The sequence below is a fragment of the Schistocerca gregaria genome, chromosome X (genome assembly GCF_023897955.1).
Source record: "Schistocerca gregaria isolate iqSchGreg1 chromosome X, iqSchGreg1.2, whole genome shotgun sequence".
NCBI classification, from domain to species: domain Eukaryota; kingdom Metazoa; phylum Arthropoda; class Insecta; order Orthoptera; family Acrididae; genus Schistocerca; species Schistocerca gregaria.
Window position 1 is genome coordinate 730,520,737 of NC_064931.1, and position 12,140 is coordinate 730,532,876.

Sequence of the window (12,140 nt, forward strand, 5' to 3'; positions counted from 1 at the left end):
CAATAGATGCTAAACACACTCTGATGCACTAGGCACCAAAAATTTGTATATCTATTATGAACCCAGCTCTAAGTATATCCTAGAACAGGATATAGTCCAAATTAGTATTAACATGACTGCCTTAACTGAAAATGTTTTTAAGATTTCATTTAAATCTTGTTTTTTGAACATAGTTATTTAAGTTAAAACTTGTAGCATTAATGGTTAATAACAAGCATTGCATATTTTGACAATATTAAAAAGTAGCTTCCTGGTATTTTATAAAATAGATTTCTTTAGTGATACTGAAATTAGAAAAATTATAAATGAAGATAGAAATTTTGTTTGCATAAAACTGAAGCATAACAATGTTTGTTTTTTGATAATTAAGTTGATATTTTGGTTACTATTTTCATGGAACAAGACCAATATTCCAAAATGAATTGATTTGAATAATAAAAAAATATTATTGTAAAAACAGTTTTTTGACAACCAAATATTTTCAGAAATATCTACAGATAAGAAATATATAACTTAAGTAAGAAAATTAACCCAAGTCAGGCCAAAATTTACACAGAATCAAACATTTTGGTTAAACTGTGAAGGTTCTGAGGACATGAGGTTCATTCCAATGAGAATAGTACTATTTCTCTGCATTAAATAATTGTTAAAATTGTTTTATTGATGAAGTTGCTGTACTCACTATTTAAGTAAAAGAAATTAAAAATTGTAATATGGGTCAATACTTTAAAGTATTCAGGGTGGTCAGAAACAGTCTGAAAAGCTTGTAAGGGTGTTTCTGGCGAGGCTGTGCTGAGAAATAATCATTAAGAAAACAATTTTATATGTTGCACTATTTCAGATTTGAAACCTCCTGGTAGATTAAAATTGTTGTTGGACAGAGACTCTAACTTGAGACCTATGCCTTTTGCACACAAGTGCTCTACCATCTGAGCTACCCAAGCACATTCCACAACCCATCTTGATAGCTTTAATTCCACCAGTGCCTCATCTCCTACCTGCCAAATTTCATTCTGGAAACATCCCCCAGGCTGTGGCTAAGCCATGTCTCCACAATATCATTTCTTCCAGGAGTGTTAGTTCTGCAAGATGTGCAGGAGAGCTTCTGCGAAGTTTGGAAGGTAGGATATGAGGTACTGGTGGAACTGAAGCTATGAGGATGGGTCATGAGTTGTGCTTGGGTAGTTTGGATGGTAGAGCACCTGCCAACAAAAGGCAAAGATCCTGAGTTATAGTCTTGGTCTGGCACACAGTTTTAATCTGCCGAGAGGTTTGGTATCAGTGCACACTCTGCTGCAAAGCGAAAATTTAATTCACTTCAGAGTTAATTAGCATTGAACTTAGCCAATCAAGCCACTCTGTCTGCTAACTCAAGTGGCCTGCCAGATAAAATTAGTGTCAGTTGGTCTCATACCATAGATAATAATGCATGAGATAGCTCAGCTTTGGGCTTGGGTTTGATCCTCATCACCATCCCATGTCCAAATTTTGTATAGCTCTCTTGTGCACTTTTAGGGAATCAAATGAAGCACATGGTGATGCCATCTCTGGTGGGCCTCTTGAACTTGTGCGTGCAACAGCCTGATTGACTACCTTCAGTGGCAATTAAATTGGAAACAGCACTATGTATTGAATTTTTTTGGTAAAAGTTATTTCTCAGAAGTAGCTACCCTGCAAATCCCTTACAAGCTTTTCAGATTGTTTCTGACCACACTGAATACTGAATGACAAAGATTTTTAAGTTGGCCAATAATTACCTTCAGGAAATGCAACTCCTAGTGTTACTGATAGAAAAATAACTAGATGGCATTCCTAGCCTTTTGAACACTGAGAATGTCCCTCAGACAAAAAAAGGATATAGGTTGGGAAAGCAGCAGACTCAGAAGTCAGATAAGATGGATAAACCTGCTATGAGGAGGGAAAATATAAAATGTTACATGTTTGTGTGTGTGTGTGGGGCACTTGCGCACACTGAACTATTGTTGTGTGTCTGTGTTGGTGGGAATTAAAAAAAGAGGACTGCCATATTTGAAAGTACAATAAGGAAAACAAATTCTGATTTTGTGACTTACAGTGATAGATTATCAGCCTAAATTGTGGGGAGGACAGGAAACCTACTGGAAAACCCCTTCCTTCCCGTTTAATGACTGCATAGCTAGCATTCCTCACGACCACTGCTGCTACTGCTGCTGCTACCACTACTGCCACCTGGTAATTGACTGGAAACGGGTATGTTTGGCTACTTGGAGACCATTTGCAGCCATACATGAACATCATGTTTCCAAATAATGATGTGATATTTATGGATGACAGTGCACCATGTCACTGTGCCACAATTGTTCACAATTGGTTTGAAGAAAATTTTGGACAATTCATGCAAATGATTTGACCATCCAGATCACCCAACATGAGTCCCATCGAATATTTATAGGACATAATTGAGAGGCCACTTCATGCACGAAATCCTACACTGACAACACTTTTGCAATTATGCATGGCTATAGAGGCAGCAATTACAGATGGATATACACTCCTGGAAATGGAAAAAAGAACACATTGACACCAGTGTGTCAGATCCACCATACTTGATCCGGACACTGCGAGAGGGCTGTACAAGCAATGATCACATGCACGGCACAGCGGACACATCAGGAACCGCGGTGTTGGCCGTCGAATGGCGCTAGCTGCGTAGCATTTGTGCACCGCCGCCGTCAGTGTCAGCCAGTTTGCCGTGGCATACGGAGCTCCATCGCAGTCTTTAACACTGGTAGCATGCCGCGACAGCGTGGACGTGAACCGTATGTGCAGTTGACAGACTTTGAGCGAGGGCATATAGTGGGCATGCGGAAGGCCGGGTGGACGTACCGCCGAATTGCTCAACACGTGGGGCGTGATGTCTCCACAGTACATCGATGTTGTCGCCAGTGGTCGGCGGAAGGTGCACGTGCCCGTCGACCTGGGACCGGACCGCAGCGACGCACGGATGCACGCCAAGACCGTAGGATCCTACGCAGTGCCGTAGGGGACCGCACTGCCACTTCCCAGCAAATTAGGGACACTGTTGCTCCTGGGGTATCGGCGAGGACCATTCGCAACCGTCTCCATGAAGATGGGCTACAGTCCCGCACACCGTTAGGCCGTCTTCTGCTCACGCCCCAACATCGTGCAGCCCGCCTCCAGTGGTGTTGCGACAGGCGTGAATGGAGGGACGAATGGAGACGTGTCATCTTCAGCGATGAGAGTTGCATCTGCCTTGGTGCCAATGATGGTCGTATGCGTGTTTGGCGCCGTGCAGGTGAGCGCCACAATCACGACTGCATACGACCGAGGCACACAGGGCCAACACCCGGCATCATGGTGTGGGGAGCGATCTCCTACACTGGCCGTACACCTCTGGTTATCGTCGAGGGGACACTGAATAGTGCACGGTACATCCAAACCGTCATCGAACCCATCATTCTACCATTCCTAGACTGGCAAGGGAACTTGCTGTTCCAACAGGACAATGCACGTCCACATGTATCCCGTGCCACCCAACGTGCTCTAGAAGGTGTAAGTCAACTACCCTGGCCAGCAAGATCTTCGGATCTTTCCCCCATTGAGCATGTTTGGGAATGGATGAAGCGTCGTCTCACGTGGTCTGCACGTCCAGCACGAACGCTGGTCCAACTGAGGCACCAGGTGGAAATGGCATGGCAAGCCGTTCCACAGGACTACATCCAGCATCTCTACAATCGTCTCCATGGGAGAATAGCAGCCTGCATTGGTGCGAAAGGTGGATATACACTGTACTAGTGCCGACATTGTGCGTGCTCTGTTGCCTGTGTCTATGTGCCTGTGGTTCTGTCAGTGTGATCATGTGATGTATCTGACCCCAGGAATGTGTCAATAAAGTTTCCCCTTCCTGGGACAATGAATTCACGGTGTTCTTATTTCAATTTCCAGGAGTGTAGAAGCAGCATGGCTCAATGTTTCAGCAGGGGACTTGCAGTGACTTGTTGAATCCATACCACATCAAGTTGCTGTATTACACCAGGAAAAAGGAGGTCTAACATGATATTAGGAGGTATCGCTTGACTTTTGTCACATCGATGTATGCTGGTGTTATATGCATGTTTGGAATATTGGTGGAAGAGAGCAGGAACACTCTGAACTCTGAAGCATGGGGAGAAAAATTCTTTTTATACAAGAAAAACACTGCTGCAGAACCAAATTTAATTGATGGGTGAAACAGTGAATAAAAGGCACTTGGGGGGGATTGAGGAGGGGGAATGTCACGGAACTTAGCTTGCCGGTCATCTAACTCCTGCCAAAAAGGAAACACCTCTATAGGTTTGGGCCACCAGTTTGTTCTTCGTATCATAATTCCAAAACATGCCACTCAGCACAGTGAATAAAGCAGCAGCACTCATAGCTTCGCTAAAATCATAAAAACCAATAAAATGTTCTTGAATGTTGCCCTTGGAGTCCTCTAGTCTCTCAACAATGGCACATTGTGATGTGTCTGAAAAGTCAGTTGCTTCATCTACAATGCAGACATAAAATGAGGTTCTATTGTAACTTAAACGTATATATTCACAAATCTCCTCATTTATAAATTTAATCAGTTCATTCTGTATAGTTTTCATATATCCCTGGAGATAGCCTATTTTCTTCCAGTGCTTTCAGATCTTTGTTTCTGCTTAGTACAAGTTTAAAAATGCCTCTGAAATTTCCAGAACGACTCAAGGAATCGTCTGTCTTGTCATGACCTCTGAAGCTAGCTCCTGCTTACACAAATGACATTTAGAATTTTAATATTGTCTCTGTTACCTTTCACTTCATTGTTATGTCTGATTTTCTTCAGACGATGATTTTCAATGAGTGTTTCTGAAATACTAAACATTTATTTGGATAGTTCTTTGCATTAGAAGAAGCACGCATTGGTAAACCTCTAGACAGATTCTTCAGACTGTCAAAACCCTTGGCATACCACACAGTTTTTCTCATGCTTAATAGCAAACTTGGCCAGCAGAATAATTTTCTTTTTGTAGTGCTAACACATAATCACTGCTCATACCATGAACTTTACAAATTATCTGTTTTGAACTTATCTTTCTGAAGATGTAATTTCAGCATTGGATGTCATTTCTTCAATAAATTTCATGTCATTCAGTTTATTGCCTTCTTGGAAACAACAGCTTCTGCAAGGAAGGAATGATGTATTCAATCGAAAGTGTTACATCAGTACTTGTACAAGATAGGGCTTCAAAAGTATTCACTGCACATGGGACAACTGCTGCAAAGGTGCAATGAACATGAGGAAAATCTAGAGAAGCAGCACCAGAGTTACAGGCCTCCCATGATGCAGAAACATACCCAACATGGCTAAAAGAGCTTGTAATCCATCTTCTGTCCCTAGTAGTGCTGTCCTGGTTACCATAGCAACCTAGCATTTACAGGCCACGTGGCATGTATCTGGTCTCTTTGCACTATGCTTCACAGATCTGTTGACCTTTGGTTAGGTTTAAGCTTATGCACTTTGACTTGATCTCGAGTTCTGGCAGTTTAAAAGGAATAACACAAACTAACATTTTTTGTGCTCACTTACAAAAGTGCATAATAATTCATTGTGAAAATAATTATTGCTGCTGCTACTACTATCACCACCACCACCACCACCACCACCACCACCACCACCACCACCACTACCACCAACTCTGCCACCGCTGCCACTACTACCACCACCACCACCACCACCACCACCACCACTACTTCTACCACAGAAAAGTGAAGAGGTCTGGTCTTCCTTACCTCCTTTGATCAGCTGCCACTAGTGGCTTAATTACTCACAGATACCCTAGAAAACTGGTTCTAGTTAAATGGGTTGAAACTGAGCATTGCAAAGGCCCATATGGTACATTCCAAAACCAAACATTTTAAATATGTGGAACTTAAAATCCAACATAACAATCAACTTATGGAAGAAGTTGACATGATCAAATTTGTAGAACAAAATGTGGACAAGAACTTGAGATGGAATAAACATGTAGACTTCCTATCAAACAAACTAAGCAGTTTTGTATTTGCAGTGCAAATACTAGCAAATTCAAATGACTAGAATACATGAAAAATAGCATATCATAGTTACTTGGAGTCTGTTATTAGGTATGGTATAATTTTGCTGGGAAAGTTCAAATAGTTTATATTGAATACTAAAACTGCAGAAGAAAACTGTCAATTACGTTTGTACTCAATGGTGAACAGAATCTTGTCATCCATTATTTTTGAAAATGCGAACTCTGTTCCCTGCAGATATATTTATGAAATTATAATCTTCCTACACAACCCACCAGGGTAGCTGAGAGTGCTAATGTGCTGCTTCCTGGACACGGATAGACGTGCTGGCCACAGATCGAATCCACCCAGCAGATTAACGATGAGGGCTGGTACGCCAGCCAGCCTAGATGTGGTTTTAGGCGGTTTTCCACATCCCACTGGGTGAATACCAGGCTGGTCCTCAGTTACACAACTTGCAGAGATTTGAAAAAGTTCACACTATTTAATGGCTTACACTAGATGTAGACAGTTGGGGTACAGTAAGTCCATCTTGGGGGGTTCGAGGCGGCAACAGGAAGGGCATCCGGCCACCCTCTGCGACAAACACTGCCAAATCTGTAGAAACACGACTGACCCCACGCTGAAGCAGGACAAAGGCTGAAAGGAAATGATGATGGATCTTCCTACACAGCAGACAAAAATTATTTGAGGGGAAATATAACACAGGAAGTATTTTTATGCTACCCATGCACCAACTGAAATTAAATGCATGGACTCCACAGTATATGGGGATGACAATATACAAGAAGTTAATGGGCAAGAACATATTAAAATAGAGCCAGGGGTTCTAAAAACAAGGCCATAGCAGATTCTGTGGGAGAAATGCTTCTATTCAGTAGAATAATTCACAGAGGATAAAATGATAATTTGAGCAAGGGGTAATTACATCTTGGATCGCTGAACCATCATTTCTATGAGGATTTAAAACTGTTTGAATTATAGAATAATTATGTGGTACTGACTGATTATTTCTGAATCTGCATTTTCTTCTATATTTTCAGGTGTGATTGAAATGTGTGGCCCATTCATTTGTATTTACTGTATGGGCAAATTTGGCAGACGAAATACATTAATAGGAGGTCATATGCTGGCTGCTGCAGCTTGTCTACTTGTCATGGTGGTTCCACGAGGTGAGTGGTGAATTGTGTACAAAAAAATTGAATTATGTACCTCAAGCAACTCAACCAGTCTTCCCCTGGTATTTGTTTTGTGAAGGTAGAGTGAAGGAGGTGGCAGCTGGTGAGTGCTGCTAGTCCTTTATAGCTGCAAGTTTTTAACATACTTCCTCATGTGTTGGAATATTACACATTACAGGGAACAGGGATTTTGACTCAATCTGCCACATTGAGAGGACCTCACAATCAACATACATTGTGTGCTTATCAGGTAAATGGCTGTCAAGGGGAAAATGTCATTACTGTCCAAATTCTGGAGCATGTGTCTCAGTTCAGTTGTGTTATGCTTGTATGGAGTATCTGGAGATTTATGCCTTGGCCAACATCTATTTCCCCAGCATTTTGCAGGGTGGAAATGGAACTGGTAGATTCAAATAATACAAATTTCCTCAGTTTGTGTGGACCACTGGAACACCAATACCCCAAAACATAAAAAATCTTGAACACAGTGCCCTCTTGTTTACATTTTATAAGCATGATTAGATAACAATGGTAACATAATAAATGTTGCTCTGAATGTATTTATTATCATGAAGAAGGCAGAAAAGTTCTCCTCATTTTACAATCGGAAAGTACCAGGTGGTGTAGCAGATACATTTAAATCTGTTAAAAGGTGCACAGTGTTACTTTAATGGTAGAAAAAGTGATACAATATCAGTCATCACACCAACTTCATGCAAGTACCCAGAGCGTACCACATCCAAAAAACATAGCAAACTAATTAATAAGGTGTTACTGTATGACATGATATAATGCCAGTAGACTTCAGTTATGTTTATTTTGTAGAAAAGAAATTCTGTCTTTTTGAAACTGAACATGGAATTTTTCTTATCTACATGATAAACAAAATCAAAGTAACAGGTAAGGAAGAATCGCTGCAAGTAAAAGCAGTATCAGTAGACTTTAGTGACTACAAATAAGAGCCGGCTGGAGTGGCCAAGCGGTTCTAGGCACTTCAGTCTGGAACCGCACGACCGCTACGGTCGCAGGTTCGAATCCTGCCTCAGGCATGGATGTGTGTGATGTCCTTAGGTTAGTTAGGTTTAAGTAGTTCTCAGTTCTAGGGGACTGATGACCTCAGCTGTTAAGTCCCATAGTGCTCAGAACCATTCAACCATTGAACTACAAATAAGAATGGGAAAATGAAGGAAGGACAGTTGTTAGGGATGTAATTAAGCAAGAGAATGAAGAACTTGAAAAAGCTGATCTACCATCAAATCCATATTCAGTTCACTAGTGTTGCCAGTATATATATTCACTAGAAATTATTGCTCCACATTCCCAAACAGTTTCACTAATAATATTGACAACACATCAGCAGCAGCATCTTTATGTGCAAGGCCCATGTGAGTTCAAGGAAATATGGTACATCTGTAATGGAACATGAATTCCCTGTGTAACATAGATAAATCCTATACGTATCAATGGATGAATTACACAACAAATAAGTAGAACTAAAATAATACCATATGCAGAGAGCAATCAGCTACCAATCCTCTTATGTCACTCACCTCTGTTGTCAGGACGTTGCCCTTCAAAGTAAATTCACCAAGGAACACAAATTCATCAAAACTCAGTATCAAACTTTGTACATGTGCATGCATTTGAATAAGAGTATCCATGCAAATTTGGCCACTTTCAATGAAGCCTATGACAATCTAAATTTGTGTTGGAGGGGGGAGAGAGAGAGAGAGAGAGAGAGAGAGAGAGAGAGAGAGAGAGAGAGAGAGAGAGAGAGAGAGAGAGATAGGTATTCCAAAGAGAATGAGGTATGAGCCACCTGTTCGCAGAAAATTGGTGTTGGCAGATGGAGATGACATGATAACAGACAACAGCAGGATAAATGTAAATGTGTATCTGAGATTACCAAAGGTGCTGCAGCTCCTGCCCCAACCATCAAAGGTCCCTCACATTGGCAGAAAGGAAAGGATAATAATAAGGAAATACCTCACTGATATGATGACCCCAGTTTAACTAAGGAACTCAAATAAGTTCAGGGCCCATGTGAAGGAACTACAACTTGTGATAGGGTATTATCACTGTAAGCAGCAGATGCTCTATATGCCACAGTACCGCTGCCTCCCAGTCTGTGTGTTGGGGAAATAGTGCATGGTCATCAGACCACAGCAGCCCCATCTCTCTGATGGCATGTTAACTGGGCACAGTTGTCAGCTGTGATGGTCTGCTGTAGTGCCTGGAGCACATATGTGCAGAATCTGACATTGAAGCCTGTCTGGAAATGGGGAGGGGTAGGAGGGATACCACTTTGGTATTTTTAGCAATAACTGAAGCTGGTTCAGCAGTGATTGGTGCTATAATTCATGGAGCTGTTCTGTTATGCTGCATCTGTGAACAATAGTTAAGCTGCACAAGCTCTTCATAGTGGTAGCACATGGAGCTTTTGTCACTTGTGCCTTAAGGCTTCACATTATCCACTCAGATTCCCCATATGATGCAGGTTGAAGCCATGAGGGATTGCCATGTGTGAATTTCTTGTAGTTGTGGAAGTCCACTGATATGGAGGAGATAAACTGAGGTTCAGTATCAGGCCCTACAGCTGTAGATGCAACTTTTGTGGTGAAAATTTGTGATAGTGCCAGTATATCAGTGTAAACGTTGGACTCCACACATCAGACTAGTTCTTTCCCCCTCTCAGTGATCTGCCTTCTCTATGGGACCCTCTAGGATTGCATTTTATGTGACATCTCAAATGATGACAATATTCTAAGATTTTATCATTTAAGCTGCATGTGTTCCTTATGTTTTCATTTCTCTTCCTGTCTCTCTTTGTCAGCCCCAACAACTGATTAAAGAAATCACATTTCGGAGACATGAACTGTATTTTTGTTCCAGTTAATGAGGACTCACAATTCAGCCCCATGTAAATAATATGGTACCACCACAGTTTTGTAGAACTTCAGCACATTTTATCCTATGACTTCTACCCTTTCTAAAAAGTTGAAGGTGGCTAGGCTGGTTTGGGTCGGGTCATAAAAATAAATGCCTCAGCTCACTCTTGTCCTTTGCATTTCTGTTTCGGGGTCTCTAACCTGTCACATTACCTGACCTACATGATCTATGAAATGAGAACACATTCAGTTAAGGAAACTAGGAAAAGGTACCTGTCTGAATTAGGTAATGAATGAATTAATTATCAAGAAGTTGCAAAGTTGATGGCCTTGAAAGGGAAATTTCTAATATGCTTCAAAATAATACTAGATCAACAATCAATGCAACAGGTGTCATATTTTCAAATGTTTGGTTGTGACATTAACTATAAATATGAGAATAACATTAATAGTAAAGAAGTTTTGAACTATATGTGGTACAATACACAGAATATTTAGTGACAAAACAAAGAAGGATATGAAGCTCAAATTTTATATATGTAATGGTTACCCCTGTTCTAATATATGGAAGTGAAACACTAACATTAACTACGACAGACAAAAGATGCTGTCAGCTGAAATTAAATTTTTCATGGAAGTTCATTCATTCATTCAGTTCTACAGATCTCATCAAAAAGTACTATCAGTCATTAAATACAAAACAGTATTATAGAGAAGAACTTAATATACACTCCTGGAAATGGAAAAAAGAACACATTGACACCGGTGTGTCAGACCCACCATACTTGCTCCGGACACTGCGAGAGGGCTGTACAAGCATTGATCACACGCACGGCACAGCGGACACACCAGGAACCGCGGTGTTGGCCGTCGAATGGCGCTAGCTGCACAGCATTTGTGCACCGTCGCCGTCAGTGTCAGCCAGTTTGCCGTGGCATACGGAGCTCCATCGCAGTCTTTAACACTGGTAGCATGCCGCGACAGCGTGGACGTGAACCGTATGTGCAGTTGACGGACTTTGAGCGAGGGCGTATAGTGGCCATGCGGGAGGCCGGGTGGACGTACCACCGAATTGCTCAACACGTGGGGCGTGAGGTCTCCACAGTACATCGATGTTGTTGCCAGTGGTCGGCGGAAGGTGCACGTGCCCGTCGACCTGGGACCGGACCGCAGCGACGCACGGATGCACGCCAAGACCGTAGGATCCTTCGCAGTGCCGTAGGAGACCGCACCGCCACTTCCCAGCAAATTAAGGACACTGTTGCTCCTGGGGTATCGGCGAGGACCATTCGCAACCGTCTCCATGAAGCTGGGCTACGGTCCCGCACACCATTAGGCCGTCTTCCGCTCACGCCCCAACATTGTGCAGCCCGCCTCCAGTGGTGTCGCGACAGGCGTGAATGGAGGGACGAATGGAGACGTGTCGTCTTCAGTGATGAGAGTCGCTTCTGCCTTGGTGCCAATGATGGTCGTATGCGTGTTTGGCGCCGTGCAGGTGAGCGCCACAATCAGGACTGCATACGACCGAGGCACACAGGGCCAACACCAGGCATCATGGTGTGGGGAGCGATCTCCTACACTGGCCGTCCACCTCTGGTGATCGTCGAGGGGACACTGAATAGTGCACGGTACATCCAAACCGTCATCGAACCCATCGTTCTACCATTCCTAGACCGGCAAGGGAACTTGCTGTTCCAACAGGACAATGCACGTCCGCATGTATCCCGTGCCACCCAACGTGCTCTAGAAGGTGTAAGTCAACTACCCTGGCCAGCAAGATCTCCGGATCTGTCCCCCATTGAGCATGTTTGGGACTAGATGAAGCGTCGTCTCACGCGGTCTGCACGTCCAGCACGAATGCTGGTCCAACTGAGGCGCCAGGTGGAAATGGCATGGCAAGCCGTTCCACAGGACTACATCCAGCATCTCTACGATCGTTTCCATGGGAGAATAGCAGCCTGCATTGCTGCGAAAGGAGGATATACACTGTACTAGTGCCGACATTGTGCATGCTCTG

The 12,140-nt window shown here is 42.7% G+C and overlaps 1 protein-coding gene across 1 annotated transcript in view; it reads left to right on the plus strand.

Annotated features, from left to right (window-relative positions):
• LOC126299195 (organic cation transporter protein-like) overlaps positions 1-12,140 on the plus strand; it is a 352,718-nt gene that overhangs the window by 306,535 nt on the left and 34,043 nt on the right. The window contains exon 8 of the mRNA XM_049990976.1: positions 7,101-7,229. Within this exon, the coding sequence (XP_049846933.1) occupies positions 7,101-7,229 (129 nt within the window). The remainder of the gene's footprint in view (positions 1-7,100; positions 7,230-12,140) is intronic.